Below are 16,597 nucleotides of genomic sequence, written 5' to 3' on the forward strand. Positions count from 1 at the left end.
AGGGTGTGACGCCCCAGTGCCTTCTTTCGCTCCTAGAGCCCCCAGCTGTACCCAGAGCTACGGCATTGGTCTCGTGATGGACGTGGTCACGCCTCGGGCACGCCCCCGCCTGTGCCCATTGGCCAAGTCGTGTTCTGGAGGCGGAGCATTTACTCGGCCTCAGCCTGGCCGGGGAACCCCGGTAGGTGGAGGCGGTGGCGGCGGCGGCTGCAGAGCCATGGTTGGTGACGCGCGGCCTTCAGGGGTTCGCGCTGGCGGCTGCCGGGGCGCGGTAGGATCCCGGACGAGCTCCCGCGCGCTGCGGCCACCGCTCCCGCCTCTCTCCTCCCTCTTCGTGTTGTTCCTAGCGGCGCCCTGCGCTTGGGCGGCGGGATACAAGGTGAGCGCGGCCCGCTAGCGGAAATGTACAAGAGCCATAGTGAAGCCTCCAGTAGAGTCGGAGGTGTGTGCGTGGGTCTGTTTTGTGGGTGCCCAGTGAATGGTTGCTAATATGACAGTGTGATCTGGTTCATGCTTTGTGTTACTGAGAAGACTGGCTGTGTTAGTCTGAGAATGGGGCTGTCTGTGTCTGTCTCTTGCTTCTGTAGATTGGCTTACCTGGACTTGGCAAGCATTTACACGAGCGGGCTGTGTGGTGGGGACTGGTTGAGAGTTGGGAGTCAGCTGCCTGAAGTTTTAACCTGACTTCTCCACTTGTGACCTTGGCCAAGTCACTTCACTTCTCTGATCCTCTGTATTCTCATCTGAAAACTGGAGATAATGTTGCCCTCAGGTCCCAGGGTGGCTGCTTGGTATTAACAAATGCTTAATAAACATGAGCTACTACTAGTGTTTTCCGAGGGCATGAACGAGAGGTGCTCTGAGAAGTTCTGTCAGTTGGGGAGTACATCTATGACACAACTATGTGTGTCCTTCTTAGGGGAGCCGATCCCCACCTGTCACTTGCTTCTAGATCAAGACTTACCTTATATCCTCCCAACCCCCCACTGCAGCCTGCCTCTTAACCTTGGGGTTACTGACAGAGTGAGTGTGTGTTTGGGGTCCCTGTGCAGACATGCCCGAAGGTGAAGCCGGACATGCTGAATGTACACCTGGTGCCTCACACACATGATGATGTAGGCTGGCTCAAGACGGTGGACCAGTACTTCTATGGCAGTGAGTAGAGGAGGGTGGGGAGTGACCCCTGGGACTCCCATGGTCCCGCGGAGCCCTTAAAATTCCTTTTCAGGCCTGGACAATCAGGGTGGGGGCAACGCCCAGCTTGGGCTCCTGTGTCTAAGAATGTTTCCCTTGGCTTGCTGATTTCTGATTGCCTGACCCCTGTGCCCACAGTCTACAATAACATCCAGCCGGCGGGTGTACAGTACATCCTAGACTCTGTCATCTCTTCCTTGCTGGCGAATCCCACCCGCCGCTTCATCTATGTGGAAATCGCCTTCTTCTCGCGTTGGTGGCGCCAGCAGACAAATGCAACACAGAAAATCGTGAGGGAACTGGTGCGCCAGGGTGAGCCTCCCTTCAGGAAGTGAAAAGAGGAAGCCAAGCCCAGCTTCTATCTCTAGCACCCTGGCTTCTGAGATTTTATCATGCCATTTGCAGCCTCTATGTGGCTGCCGTTGCTGCTGCTGCTAAGTCGCTTCAATCGTGTCCGACTCTGTGTGACCCCATAGACAGCAGCCCACGAGGCTCCCCCATCCCTGGGATTCTCCAGGCAAGAACACTGGAGTGGATTGTGTTCCATAGCTCTCTTACACTGGCCTGAGAGTGACCCCTGACCCTTCTCCTCTCAGGCCTGGTCGTTTAGGCAGGTCTTCTCGTCCCTGGCATCACCAACCCTGGCGCCACTCCTGGCCCTGACAACTGACTTGGACTTTGCCCCTCCCGGCACAGGACGCCTAGAGTTTGCCAACGGTGGCTGGGTGATGAACGATGAGGCGACCACCCACTACGGAGCCATCATCGACCAGATGACACTCGGACTGCGCTTCCTGGAGGAGACGTTCGGCAGCGACGGGCGCCCCCGTGTGGCCTGGCACATCGACCCATTCGGCCACTCTCGGGAGCAAGCTTCACTGTTCGCGCAGGTTTTCAGATCTCTTGGGCCCGCCCCTTCATTCCTTCTGACTCCTCCTCTGTCATCCAAGCCCCGCCCTTTTCTGCAAGTTCACCCGAACCGAACCAGGCCCTACCCCTGGCCCTCTCGCCACTTAAGACCCTGCCTCTTGGGTGACCTGTGAATCCCATTCTTTTTGCTCTGGCCTTGGCTCTGCTCTGTCCTAGCCTAGGTTGACCCTCATCACCTATTCCCATACACCCCGGCCTCCCTTGTCCAGCTGAGTCTTCCCCCTCCCCTGATTCCATCCAGTTTGCTCTGATCCTGGCTCTTGGCCAAGCTGGGTGGCTGGTTAGGGCCTGCGGTTTTTCAGCCAGCTTCGTTACCTGTGCCATGACCATCCCCCTTCCCTTGCTAGGCTGCGGAAAGGGGAAGGCCTCCTAGAGCTGGGGAAGGTGGAGGTGGGTTGTAGCGTTGGACTTGCTCCCTCCCGGCGCTTCCGCAGGGCTTCTGACCTTCCTCAGCCTTTGAAATGAACTGGAGGGCCTCGCTGGTCTTTGACTTGGTTTTTCTCCCTGTGCGTGAGAGGTTGGTGGTTGGTGATGAGAGGACCGGTCCCTTATGCATCCTGCCCTCTCTTGTTCTCCCATCCCACTCGTCATCCCTCCCCATCTCCAGATGGGTTTTGACGGCTTCTTCTTTGGACGCCTGGATTATCAAGACAAGAAGGTGCGGAAAAAGACGCTGCAGATGGAGCAGGTGTGGCGGGCCAGCACCAGCCTGAAACCTCCCACTGCTGACCTCTTCACCAGTAAGGTGGTAGAGTGGAAAGAGGGCCGCCCCCGTGCTCAGAAGGGCCCTGGGCTTGGTTTATGGTCTGCTATCATTGTCTTGAAATTCCTAGTAGTTTATGAACAGGGGCCCACCATTTGCAGTTTGCACTGGGCCTGGCAAATTCTGAAATCCATCCCCGGTGAGGCCTGGCAGGTCTAGGGGCCATGACCACCCCCTGAACCTAATGTGGTCCGCAGGTGTGCTCCCCAATATGTACAACCCGCCGGAAGGTCTGTGCTGGGACATGCTGTGTGCTGACAAGCCGGTTGTGGAGGACACGCGCAGCCCAGAGTACAACGCAAAGGAGCTGGTCCGTTACTTCCTGAAGTTGGCCACTGACCAGGTAACCGGGTGTCCAGAACCTATGCCTCCAGTGTACACGCACTGGGCCCTTCTATCAGCCCAGACAATCCCTAGCACTTCCTCACCTTCACTGGGGGAAGGTAAAATTCCATTCACCATCACCATACCCTGCTCCTGGATTTGTGTGCATTTCTGATTAGAAAGGTGGAGCCCTTCGCCAGAGCACATCCCCACCATGTTTGCTAGACAGCATGGCACAGGACCTCAGTACCCATGTCTGGGTGGTAGGCCCAAGAGAATTCCTCAACCGCTTGTGGCTCTTTTTCTGTGTGTCCCTCTGCTCCCATGTGACACACTTCCACCCCTACCCCCCATGCCTCTGTGCACTCACATTCTTTTTATTTAAAAAAAATAATTTTATTCATTTGTTTTTGGCTGTACTGGGTCTTTGTTGCTATGCGGACATTTTTCTAGTTTGGGCAAGTGGGGGCTACTCTCTAGTTGTGATACTTGGGCTTCTCATTACGGTGGCTTCTTTTGTTGTGGAGCATGGGCTCTAAGGCTCTTGGGCTTCAGTAGTTGCACCTCCCAGGCTGTAGAGCACAGGCTTGAGAGTGTGGTGCAGGGCTTAGTTGCTCTGAGGCATGTGGGATCTTCCCAGATCAGGGATCGAACCCATGTCTCCTGCATTGGCAGACAGAGTCTTTACCACTGAGCCACCAGGGAAGCCCTGTGCACTCACATTCTTGACCACATATATACCAAGACACAGCTGTCCACAGGGGTGGGCCAGGACACCCTAGCCTTAGGATACCCCCATCTTGCCTGCAGGGTAAGCTCTACCGCACCAAACACACTGTGATGACCATGGGCTCAGACTTCCAGTACGAGAATGCCAACACGTGGTTCAAAAATCTTGACAAGCTCATCCAGTTGGTCAATGCCCAGGTGAGTGTGCCTGCCCCGTGGGCACTTGTATTTGTATCCCAGGGCTTTGAGTCACATACATTATCTATAGGTGCTACCTTAGTTTTCTATACTTTAATAAGCTACCACAAACTTAGTGGCTTAAAACAATAGCAAGGATATTACCTTACAGTTCTGTAGGTCACAAGTCTGACATGGGTCTCACTGGGCTAAAATCAAGATGTTAGCAGGGCTGTGTTCTTCTGGAAGCTCTAGGGGAAAGTCTCCTTGCCTCATCCAGCTTCTAGAGGCCGTCCACATTCCTTGGTTCATGGCATCCTCCATCTTCAAAGCCAGCAAGGTAGCAGCTGTCTGACCCTGCCTCTGTTATCATATCTCTTTTTTTCTCACTCTCACTTCTTTATCCTCCCTCTTCCACTTGAAGATAACTTTGTGATTACATTGGGCCCACTAGATAATCCAGGATAATGTTTTAAAGTCAGCTGATTAACAGCCTTAATTCTGCAGTTTTAATTCCCTTTTACCATGTAACCTAACAGTCACAGGTTCTGGGGAGCGGGACATGGACATCTTTGGGTGGCCATTATTCTGCCTACCAAGGAGGTGTTGTCGTGGCCCCTGTAAATGGCCTGTGGCAGTGTCAGCAGGCAGTCCCTCTGCCATTAGCACAGAACCTCATCTCCCCTCTCCCATCACTTCCATCCCCAGAATTGTCTACTGGCACCATCTTTAACGTCCTCACTTTTCACCACCTGCTGCACTGCTGTTTCACCAAAAACAGTTCTCAGCTATGTCACCAAAGGCCTTCCAGATGATATTTCCCAGTCGTCCCCAAGCCCCTGGTCTCTGAGGACCTTTCAACACCGTGACCACTTCCTCCTGCAAATACCTATGTTCCTGGGCTACTAGGAATTCATACTGTCATACTTGGTTTTTCTCCTGCTTTCTCGTTCACACACTACATTTTACTGGAGATGAAGTTCAAAGCCTGGCTTTGCCACTTACTGACTCTGTGACCTTGAGGAATGTTTTTCAGCACTCAGTGCCTCAATTTTCTTATCTAGGAAATAGGCACAGTGGTGGGTCCCACCTGATAGGGCTATTTTCTTTTTAAAAATTTTTATTGCAGTAGAGTTGATTTATAATGTTGTGTTAATTTCATGTGTACAGCAAAGTGAATCAGTTTTACATATACATATATCCACATTTTAAATTTTTTTTATTTTTGAGGCAAGGAATACAACCTTATTCAGAAATCCGTCTGAGTAAGAAGATGGCAGACTAATGTCTCAAAATAACCTTCTTGTCGAGGGCTGGATGCCAGTTTCTTTTATAGAGTCAGAGAGAGAAGCAATAAGGAACTAAAGTCAAAGGCATAATAGAGAGGGAGTAGCAGTATATCCACTCTGTTTTAGATTCTTTTCCCATATAGGTCATTACAGAGTATTGAGTAGAGTTCCCTGTGCTATACAGTAGGTCCTTATTAGTTATCTGTTTTACATATAGTAGTTACGATAAGCCTATTGATGAAAGTTTAATGAGCTTGCATAGACCAGTAGAACAGCTCCAGGTAAATAAAAAATGTTAGTATTGTTTATTATTATTACTTGGGGCTGAAAAACTTCTGTTTCTTCTTTAAGACACCAGTTGCGATGTCTTTTTCTCCAGGAAGCCTTCACTAGGCCCTAGGTGGAAAGCTTGCTTTTTCCTCTGGGCTCACAGGAGTGCCCACAAATATCTGTGATGTTACATCTAGACTGAATGTAGTCAACTGACCAATCTCTCTCCTCTGCACTTGGCTATGAATTCCATGAAGGCAGGGCTGGCCGCTGGTTATAGATTGTGTCCACAATCCTGAGCATATTAAGGAATTGTTTGTTGAGTGAACATTGGGTGTAAATGTGTATATGAGTATTTGTTCAGCGATGTATTAATAGAAATGTGTTTGCATATAAAGTCATGAAGTCCTATGCATTTCCCTCATTCACTCAAATGTTTATTTTTAAAATTGAAGTGTAGTTGATTTACAGGGCTTCCCAGGTGGCAGGCTAGTGGTAAAGAATCCACCTGCCAATGCAGCAGACATAAGGGACACAGGTTCTATGTCTGGGTCAGGAAGATCCCTTGGAGGAGAGCATGGCAACCCACTCTAGTATTCTTGCTCAGAGAATCCCATGGACAGAGGAGCCTGGTGGGCTACAGTCCATAGGATCAGAAAGAGTTGGACATGACTGAAGTGACTTAGCAAGCACGTAGCTGATTTACAATATTAATATTGTGTTAGCTTCAAGTATACACCAAAATGATTCAGTTATATCTATATATTATTTCAGATTATTTTCTACTATAGGTTATTATAAGACACTAAATACAGTAAATCCTTGTTGCTTATCTATTGTATGTATAGTTTGTATCTGATAATCCCATACTCCTAGTTTATCCCTTCCCCCCTTCCTTTCCTGTTAGGTAAACATAAATTTGTTTTCTATACCTGTGAGGCTGTTTTCTACATAGATTCCCTTGTATTATTTTTTAGATTCCACATATAAGTGATATCATATGGTATCTGTCTTTCTCTGACTTACCTAAGTATAATGTTCTCCAGGTCATTCAAGTGTTTACTGAGCACCTACTGGGTACAAGGCACTGGGGACACAACTTGAGCAGAACAAACATCCTTTAATTCATGGAGGTCACCTTGTTCCTCTGCCTCCCTCAGTTGAAAGTGAGCCTTCATTCATTGTAACAGTTGTGTCATTTGGCAATAATCTTACAGTGCTGAGAAATTATTATTCCTGCCCTAGAATGTCATATTTCATTTCTCCATGCAAGTTTTAAGTAATAAAATTGGAATATTGAAAGTTTAGTAAAATCTCAGGTTTATTCTTGCATCCCTCAATTTCTCTCCAGGCCAGGCTGGTAATTAGCTTGGGCCAATGTTCATTTTCACACTTAGCCGTTGGTTTGTACTTAAACTCTGTATTTAAAGAAAGAGAGAAACTTTGAACCAACCGGGTGCATGAATGTGTGTGCCTGTGTTTGTGTGCATGTGCACACCTGTGGGCCCGCCCGGGAAGGGCTCCCGAGGGCTCACATAGGCACACCTCCCCTCAGCAACAGGCCAACGGGATCCGCGTCAATGTTCTCTACTCTACTCCGGCCTGTTACCTCTGGGAGCTGAACAAGGCCAACCTCAGCTGGTATTTGGGGGGACTGGGGAGCCTCGGGGGGTTGGCATGCCCTGTGGGTCGTGGCCCTGCCCCCAATGTCTCTGCTGCTGCAGGTCAGTGAAAAAGGATGACTTCTTCCCCTATGCTGATGGCCCCTACATGTTCTGGACCGGTTACTTTTCCAGCCGGCCTGCCCTCAAACGCTACGAGCGTCTCAGCTACAATTTCCTGCAGGTAGGTGGACGCCAGGCTCCAGGGGCTGGCCCAGGGGTCCTGACAGGACTGGTGCCCCAACATACCACCTGCTCCACAGGTGTGCAACCAGCTGGAGGCGCTGGCGGGTCCGGCAGCCAACGTGGGACCCTATGGCTCCGGGGACAGTGCACCCCTCAGTAGGTGTCGGCGGGCGAGGGGACAGCGGGGTGGGACTGAAGCTGGACTCCAGACTTCTACTGTCCCTTTCTTAAAGCCTTTAAGAACCCAGCCTGCCAGACTTTTCGCATGTCCTTGGGGTCTGGGCCGAGAGTCCTGCGGAGACCTCACTTAGGCTCACCGTCTGGCTACAGATGAGGCGATGGCCGTGCTCCAGCACCATGATGCAGTCAGTGGTACCTCCCGGCAGCACGTGGCTAACGACTATGCCCGCCAACTTTCAGAAGGCTGGAGGCCTTGCGAGGTGTGAGGGTGGGGCCTGGGGGAGGCGGAGACAGGAAGGGACTGGACCTGGACAAGGGGGCCGGGAGGTGGGGTGGGGGCGGGGGTGGGGGCGGGGGTGGGGTCGGACTTAGGAAGGGGCGTGGTCGAAAAACAGGCCGCCAGAAGGGCTCGTGGGGCGGGGCTTGTGAAAGGAGGGACGGAGAGAGGCAGGGGCGGGGCTGAGAGCGGGATCGCCAGGAGACCGGCAGGGGCGTCCAGAGTGGAACTTTTGCTTTACACGCCTCCCCAGGTTCTCATGAGCAATGCGCTGGCGCATCTCAGCGGCTTAAAGGAGGACTTCGCCTTTTGTCGCAAGCTCAACATCAGCATTTGTCCACTCACCCAGACAGCAGAGAGAGTGAGCCGGCCTGGAGCGGGAGAGGCGGGGCTGGGGGCAGGTCCCGTGGGTGGTGGGTGGAACGAGAACCAGAGAAACCTCTGGGCCCAGTGAAAAGGAGGAGGGGCTGATGGGCTCAGCTGGTTACTGAGCACTCTGGGGCAAGATATTTGAGGGCTCAGTGAAGCTGGGGCAGGACGGGGACCAATGCACCACTTGGAGGCTTGACTCACCCAGGGACGTTGCTGCATACGTGGGTGGGTTTGCAGAAGGCCTGTTGTGACCTGTGTCGGCTCTGACCATCCCACCCCAGTTCCAGGTGATCGTTTATAACCCCCTGGGGCGGAAAGTGGACTGGATGGTGCGGCTGCCTGTCAGCAAACACGTTTACCTCGTGAGGGACCCCGGTGGCAAAATTGTGCCCAGCGATGTGAGCCCATTTCCACAAATATTCCTCCCTGTATAGCACACTTGATGAATACCTACCCCCTTGGAAACCTCCCCCCATGGGCATTTCTCCTTTACCCCCATGGACATTTCCCCTAAGATTATCTCCTCTACGGATGTCTTCTCTCATGGACCCCTCCCTTTCTTGGATATCTCCTCCTTCATGAATATTATCTGCCCATTACTGTCTCTTCCTCTAAATACTTTCCCCCTCTGCTCCTTTAAATCATACCCCCTTGGGAACATTCCTGCCCCTCGCCTATGAGTATCTCCCCCTTGTTAATATCTCCCTGTGAAAAAATTTCCTGTTTATGAATATTCTCCTCATCCTGAGGACCTCTCCCTCCTAACCACTTCCTCCCCCCAGAATCTGTTTTTCCCTCCTTCCCCTGTCTCAAGAGTCTCTTCCCACGCTTAACTCCCTCACTTCTCCCACTTCCTACAGTAGGTCCACCCTTCTGGTAGATTTCCCACCTTCTGAATCTTGGAATCTGTTTCTCTTTTTTTGGCCATGCAGCTGGCAAGATCTTAGTTCCCCCACCAGGGATCAAACTTGTGTCCCCTGCAGTGGATGTGGAGTCTAACCACTGGACTGCCAGGGAATTCCCTCTTTGCCATCTTTAACTCAGCATTTCTGACACTCCCACCCTCTCTGCCCAACACCTAAATTTCTTTTCCCCATCTGGCAGGTGTGACTCCTTGCCCTCCTCAAGTTTGACCCCTTCCTGTTTGTGTGGTGTGGCTTCATGCATGTCCTCCCAGCTTCTTGACTTGGTTTCTTCCTCCCTTACCTGAGGTGGTGACCATTCCCAGTTCAGACAGTCAGGAGCTGCTTTTCTCAGCCTTAGTGCCTGCCGTGGGCTTCAGCATCTACTCAGTCTCCCAGATGCCTAACCAAAGACCCCAGAAGTCCTGGTCCCGTGACTTGGTCATCCAGAATGAGGTGAGACCCTACTCAGACCCCCTTCCATTTCTGGGTGATAGTTTTGAGATGTGGCAGTAAGCCACATGGACTGTGGGTGAGTGGGCGTGAAGTTTATGGTCTTGTGTCATCAGTCCTCCACTGTATGTTCTCAGTGTCCTCTCTTGGGGCTCTTATGTCACCCTTGGGTGACACTTGATAGAAATGTCAGAGCTGATGGAGGTATGGGTTTGCAAATTCAGTGAGGTGTGTCAGAGACGTGGAGGAGGTAGCTGTGTGGTCATTTGGGGTAAGAGAGATCCAGTCAGGCAGGGAGCACCCTCAGGTGGAAGGGTGTTGGGTGTTCAGAGAACACTCATTGTGTCGGAAGCCAGGTATTGGGGATGGGGGCAGGTGACAAGTCAGATCGTGTGGGCCTTAAGGGCCAGCAGAGGGGAGGACTCTTTTACTATGAAGGAATCACAGGAGAAACGGTTGCATTAAGGCTGTTGTGGGTCCTAGCATTAGCCTTTGTGGGTCCCTCCTTCCATAGAAAAATGCTAAAAATTATATTTCATGATAGTATGGATATGAATATGAATAGTAACCATGCAGACTTTGACCTGATGTATTCATTATTACTTCATTCAAGTTTTCTTCTGATCCTAAAAGAAATGGAGATTTATACATTTCTATGGGCCCTAAAAATCTTGGGTCCTGGCCTTGTGGTTCCTCTTTCAGTTGCACAAGCAGCCTGGGTCCCAAGCAGATGGAGAAGGAAAGGCCATGGAAGTGGGGAGAAGTGGTCAGATTGAGGATAAGGTAGAAAATGGAGCTGTTAGATTTGCTACCAGTGATGCACAATGAGAGAGAGAGAGGAGGGAAGGGTGGGTGGACCTTATTTTCCCCACCAGGGATTGAACACTCTCCTTCTACCATGCAAGCTGTGAGTCTAAATCACCTGTCTGCCAGGGAATTCCCACTTTGCAGTCTTTAATTCAGCATTTCAGACATGCGATCCTTCCTGCCCAACACCAGTGTTTGCTCCTGAGCCCTGGGAAGAGCCATTGGTTGAAGTGATGGTCATTAATGTCTGTCCACCCTTTTCTCCCCAGTACCTCCGGGCTAGGTTTGACCCTAACACAGGGCTCTTGATGGAGTTGGAGAACCTGGAGCAGAATCTCTTGCTGCCTGTTCGCCAAGCCTTCTACTGGTGAGAGAGGACCACCAGGTCACGGGGTGGGGTGTGTGAACAGAGCTGAGGTCCCTTGTCTGACTCTCACCTGCCCTGGCCCTAGGTACAACGCCAGTACAGGTAACAACCTAAGCTCCCAGGCCTCCGGTGCCTACATCTTCAGACCCAACCAGAACAAACCACTGTTCGTGAGCCACTGGGCTCAGACCCACCTTGTGAAGGTCAGGGGGCTGAGAGTGGGCACTTGGGGACAGGGCGTGCAGGCTGGGGTGCATGTGGAGGGTGATGTGCCTTGTGAGGGGTGGTGGGGAGAATTTACATCTCCAATAGATAAGAAGGCTAAGACCAGAGGGGAATACTTGAGGATTTTCACACAGGGTTGATAATCACAGCTGGTTGTATGACAGTTACACATGGAGGCCCATAGAAAGGCATTTCACATCTGTCGTGGGGATCAGGAGTGTACTTAGCTTTGAAATTGGTGGTAGGCTGTTCCCATTTGGCCCCTGAATGCACAGAGTCAGGTGTAACTGCCTGAAAATTTCATTAGGGATCTGCGATAGGAAGGGATTTTATCTAGGGTGATTTGAGGGTTCACACTTGGATAAGGTTTGGGTGATTCTCACCTAGAATGGATATCTGAGGGTGCATCTGGTTGGAATCAGGGGCTCATGCTTGCAGGTTTCCTGAGGCCTCTCACTGATGTTTCCTCTTAGGGAGGGAGTGGGGCAGGTAATGGCAAGTCTCACATGAGTGAATACCTGCATACCTGGGTCACTGTGTTAGGATACAGTTTCGCCTGTTGTAACAGAGTTACTCAAATAACCATGCCTAAAACAAGATGGAAGTTTCTTTTCATCTAATAGAAAGTTTAGGCAGGTGGAATGATCCAATAATCATCTAGGTCCCTTCTATCTTATTTTTTATTATTTTGGCTGAGTTGCACATGGCATGTGGGATATTAGTTCCCCAACCAGAGATTGAACCTGTGCCCCCTGCAGTGGAAGTGCAGAGTCTTAACCTCTGAACTTCCAGCAAAGTCCTCCTTTCTAACTTATTGCTCTGCCTTCTGTACATTCACCTTCCACTTCATGGCCCAAGATGGCTGCTCAAGCTCCAACCATCACATTTACATTTGAGCCAGTGGAGGAGAGGAAGGGGCAAGGAACTTTGTTCATAACACTTTGATCAGTTTCCAGTAGGCAAACATGGTCACACAGCTACTGCAAGCCTCAGGGAAGACTGAAAAATACAGTCTATTCCAGGAAGCCATGTGCAAAGCTAGAATCCTATTCTAAGGAGGGGAGATAGGTAATGGTGGGCTTCCCAGGTGGCACTAGTGGTAAAGAACCCACCTGCTAATGCCGGAAACATAAGAGATGTGGGTTCGATCCCTGGGTTGGGAAGATCCCCCGGAGGAGGGCATGGCTACCCACTCCAAGTATTCTTGCCTAGAGAATCCCATGGACAGAGGAGCCTAGTGGGCTATAGGCCATAGGGTTGCAGAGAGTTTATATACAACTGAAATGACTTAGCACACATGCACGGGCAGCAAGAATGTATGCCACACTCAAAAAAACTTACATGGCAATGACTGAGGTATAAAGTCATTTGATGTTTGATGACTAGGCATCAAACCTAGGCAGGTAGGGAAGGTGGGCTGGGCTCCGAAGCTATTAGTGGGGTTGACCCTGACGTAGGCCTTTGTGATCTTCACAGCTGGGGTGGACATTTGCAGGGCTCACCTTTGCTCAGGTGCGCGCTTACACCTGCCCCCACTCCCGTGTGCCCACAGGCGTCCTTGGTGCAGGAAGTACACCAGAACTTCTCAGCCTGGTGTTCCCAGGTGGTTCGCCTGTATCCCAGACAACGGCACCTGGAGCTAGAGTGGACAGTGGGGCCAATACCTGTGGGGTGAGCGGGGCTGGGGGCTGGGGGAAGGGCAAAGTGAGGTTAAAGTGAAGCTCACCACCTTGCCATCCCATTGGGTATAGAGACGGCTGGGGGAAGGAGGTCATCAGTCGCTTTGACACTGCATTGGCGACACGCGGACTCTTCTACACTGACAGCAATGGCCGGGAGATCCTGGAGAGGAGGTGGAGAGACTGGGGGCACCGAGGGGTGGTCTGTGGTGTGCTGGGGCCCAGGGCAGTGAGGGGGCATCTGCTGATCCTAATGACTGTGGGAGGGAGAGGATGAAGGAGGAGTGGGTGAGTGGGGGGAAGGGAGCCAGACTCCAAGCCTGATCAAATCCTAACCCCACCCCAGGCGGAATTATAGACCTACCTGGAAGCTGAACCAGACTGAACCCGTGGCTGGAAATTACTATCCAGTCAACAGCCGCATTTACATCACGGTACCCATCCCCCACCCTGCTCCCCACCTTTTCCTGACACCCCTTTACAGAGTGGACTTCACCTGTTCTTGACATCTCCCAACTGTCCTCAGCAGTCTCCACCATCCCTGTGGGGCCTGCCTGGGAGCCGGGGCTGGCCAGCAGTGCAGCCCCTCACTCACCCTTTACCCCTCAGGATGGGAACATGCAGCTGACTGTGCTCACTGACCGGTCCCAGGGGGGCAGTAGCCTGAGAGATGGCTCCTTGGAACTCATGGTTAGTGGTCTGAGCCCCCATCTAAGTCAGGGTCCTTCCACCAGTTCCCTTCCTGCCCTCTACAGGACCTTGAAGCGTTTCTTTTGCTAGGTGCACCCCTCTGTTTGTGGTCCCCGCTAAGCTGAACCCTCCATTCCTCTGTGAGACATTCACTCCGTGCTTTTATCCAATCCCTACCCAAACTTCCGCTCCAGGCCCTGATTTACCCTATGCACGCCCGCATTAGATCCTTACCGCCGTCTGCCCTAGCCCGTTGTTAGGTCGGATCCCCACGTTTACTGGGGATCCCTTACATTCTCTTCGTCGTCACCCATTTCCCCCAATATTCTTTTTTTTCCCCTTGAAATCCCCACGTACTTTCACCCAGTTTCCGGCCCAGAAATTGGCTACAGGAACCCTCACTCTTTGCCACTCTCCCCGCAGGTGCACCGAAGGCTGCTGAAGGACGATGCACGCGGAGTTGGGGAGCCGCTGAACAAGGAGGGGTCGGGGCTTTGGGTGCGAGGACGTCACCTCGTGCTGTTGGATAAGAAGGAGACTGCGGCCGCCAGGCACCGGTTACAGGCGGAGATGGAGGTCCTGGCCCCGCAGGTGGTGCTGGCTCAAGGTGGCGGCGCGCGGTATCGCCTCGAGAAAGCCCCACGCACGCAGGTGAGGAGGCGCGGCAGAAAGAGGACCCTAAGAACGCCTGCGGAGGGAGGGGCGGAGTTGAGGGCGGGTTTTCCTAGGTTTAACTGAGACCCACCTCACCTGTTCCTACTCGTCCTGGGGTAAGCGAATCCCGTTCGCTTAGCTCAGCGTAGTCTCGGTCCAACCCTCTCGCCCACTCAACTTCTCCAACAGCGTCTCTCTCCTGGCTTCATCCCAATCCTAACTCTGTCAGGGGATGAGAACCGTTCTGCTGCTAACCTGGCACCGCCGGGTCCCCTCATTGGCTCAGTCTTCCCAGTCCTGGCTGAGCCCCGCCTCCTGAGCACGGCCAAGGCCCGCCCCTCCGCGCTGAATCTCCGCCTTCTGAAGCCTCTCAGCCCCGCCCCTCCCGGCTCAGCCCCGCCCCTCCCGGCTCAGCCCCGCCCTGCTCTTTCCCTCAGTTCTCTGGGCTCCGCCGCGAGCTGCCACCCTCGGTACGTCTGCTCACATTGGCCCGCTGGGGCCCGGAGACACTGCTGCTGCGCTTAGAGCACCAGTTCGCCGTAGGGGAGGACTCGGGCCGGAACTTGAGCTCCCCGGTGACCCTGGACTTGACGGTGAGGATAGAGATGGGAAGGAGACTGGGGAGAGGAGGGAGGGGAAACCCCGCTTTGTCCCAACGCATCCGGGCCCCTTCACTGCCCGCAGAACTTGTTTTCCGCCTTCACCATCACCAACCTGCGGGAGACCACGCTGGCGGCCAACCAGCTCCTGGCCTACGCCTCCAGGCTCCAGTGGACAACGGACAAGGGTAGGAGCCTGCCCGGAGCGGGGTGGCGGCCGGGGGTCCGGGGGGGGGGGGGACGGGTCAGTGTGGGAGGTGCGGGAATGTTGACCGGGTCCAGGTATAGAGCTTGGAGGGTCGGAGTCAGTCGGTGTTCAGATTTAGGTTAGGGGTTTAAGGGAGTGATGTGGCTTGACAGTCCTTGAGAGTGGGACTTGTGGGTGTGAGGACAGTGCCCAGACACTGGGGAGAGATTTGAGCATCTGGGGGTGGTATCTAGGCTCTGGCAAACAGTTGAAGGGTCTGGGAGTGAGGGCCTGGGGAAAGATTTAAAGCGGTATGTCTGTGTTCAGGGGAGGGCGCACAGAGGATGTTAAGGCGGAGGAAGTCTGCATCCCTCACTTCTCCCCTCCACCTCCCCAGGCCCCACACCCCATCCTTCTCCTTCCCGTCCGGTGTCTGCCACCATCACGCTGCAGCCCATGGAAATCCGTACCTTCTTGGCTTCGGTCCAATGGGAAGAGGACGGCTAGACCCACTGGATACAAGACTACCGGCTCCGAGCCTGAGTTCTCTCTCCGGGGGCGGAGCCAACTCTCCCCCTTGTTGCTCTTACTACCACCAATGAAAGCCATTAAAATGTCACTACCGAGACTCAAGTCAAGGTGTGACTGAGTGTGGGTTTCCTTTTTTTTTTTTTGAGGGCAGTGGAATTTATGACCTAGAAAGGTCAGCAGGGGCTTCCCAGGTGGCACAGTGGTAAGAATCTGTCTGCCAATGCAGGAGACATGGGTTCAATCCTGGGTTGGGAAGATCCCTGGAGTAGGAAATGGTAACCTGCTCTAGTAGTCTTGTCTGGAAAATTCCATGGACAGAGGATCCCGGCTGGGTACAGTCCATGGGGTCGCGAAGATTTGGACATGACTGAGTGACTAAACACTAAAACACAAGGTCAGCAAATCCTAGCTGACCCTTGACCCGAGTTCTTTCAGGAAGGCCACTTGCTGGCCTGAATCCTCAGACCATAGTCTACACAGTTCATATCCCACCCCACCCACCACTCCCTCCTCCACTCCTGCTTCACTCTTCCATCCCCTAGGGCTGTGACACATCTGTGTTTTTGTTTATTTTTTATTTTTGCTGCCCCTTGTGCCTTGTGGGGTCTTAGTTCCCAGATCAGGGATTGAACCCCAGGGCCATGGCAGTGAAAGCGCCGAATCCTAACCACTGGACTGCCAAGGAGATCCCTGGCACAGCTGTTCTGAGAAGCCACTGAGGACAGACTTGTATTGGCTTGTCCTGGGCCCAGAAAGCCAGACATACCCTGCAGGCCTCCCAAACTCTACCTTGGCGCCCTGAAGGTGGGGAATCTCAGCGGTCCTGGGGGGGCGGGGTATGAAAGAAGAATCAGAACCAGGTTCCAAAGCTAGGCCTTGGACAGGTGGGCTGGAGATGTGGGCCTCCCAGGAGACAGGCAGAAAGCCTGGCATGCCCTGGTTCTGGTGTTCTGGAATATTCTGGAATCTGTCTCAGAGGAAGGAGACCTGAGGCTTAGAATTGAAAGAAAGTCAGTACAGTTTTGTGTGGGTCCCTTGAAGGCGGTCTGGAGGCTGGGACGGCATTGCCACGCCCACCTGCAGCCCACGTAGAGACCATTGTTTGGATGCTTAGGCCCCTGATTGTCAGATGTGCCTCCAGAAGGTATGTC

At 52.7% G+C, this 16,597-nt stretch overlaps 1 protein-coding gene across 1 annotated transcript; it reads left to right on the forward strand.

Annotated features, from left to right (window-relative positions):
- Positions 1 to 187: 187 nt before the first annotated feature.
- MAN2B1 (mannosidase alpha class 2B member 1) lies at positions 188 to 15,548 on the forward strand. The gene is made up of 24 exons (XM_086408986.1): positions 188 to 379; positions 1,053 to 1,155; positions 1,333 to 1,506; positions 1,891 to 2,084; positions 2,732 to 2,864; positions 3,085 to 3,230; positions 4,022 to 4,138; positions 7,232 to 7,317; positions 7,401 to 7,521; positions 7,601 to 7,679; positions 7,854 to 7,963; positions 8,234 to 8,341; positions 8,634 to 8,750; positions 9,564 to 9,710; positions 10,784 to 10,881; positions 10,967 to 11,084; positions 12,659 to 12,777; positions 12,858 to 12,959; positions 13,132 to 13,219; positions 13,395 to 13,475; positions 13,899 to 14,126; positions 14,567 to 14,722; positions 14,814 to 14,916; positions 15,313 to 15,548. The coding sequence occupies exons 1-24, from the start codon at positions 218 to 220 to the stop codon at positions 15,420 to 15,422; spliced, it is 3,000 nt and encodes a 999-aa protein (XP_086265112.1). The 5' UTR covers positions 188 to 217; the 3' UTR covers positions 15,423 to 15,548.
- The last annotated feature ends 1,049 nt before the right edge of the window (positions 15,549 to 16,597 follow it).

This window comes from Bos grunniens, chromosome 7 (genome assembly GCF_055505025.1).
Source record: "Bos grunniens cultivar Pamir isolate PY7600 chromosome 7, Bosgru_T2T1.0, whole genome shotgun sequence".
In the NCBI taxonomy this organism is placed as follows: domain Eukaryota; kingdom Metazoa; phylum Chordata; class Mammalia; order Artiodactyla; family Bovidae; genus Bos; species Bos grunniens.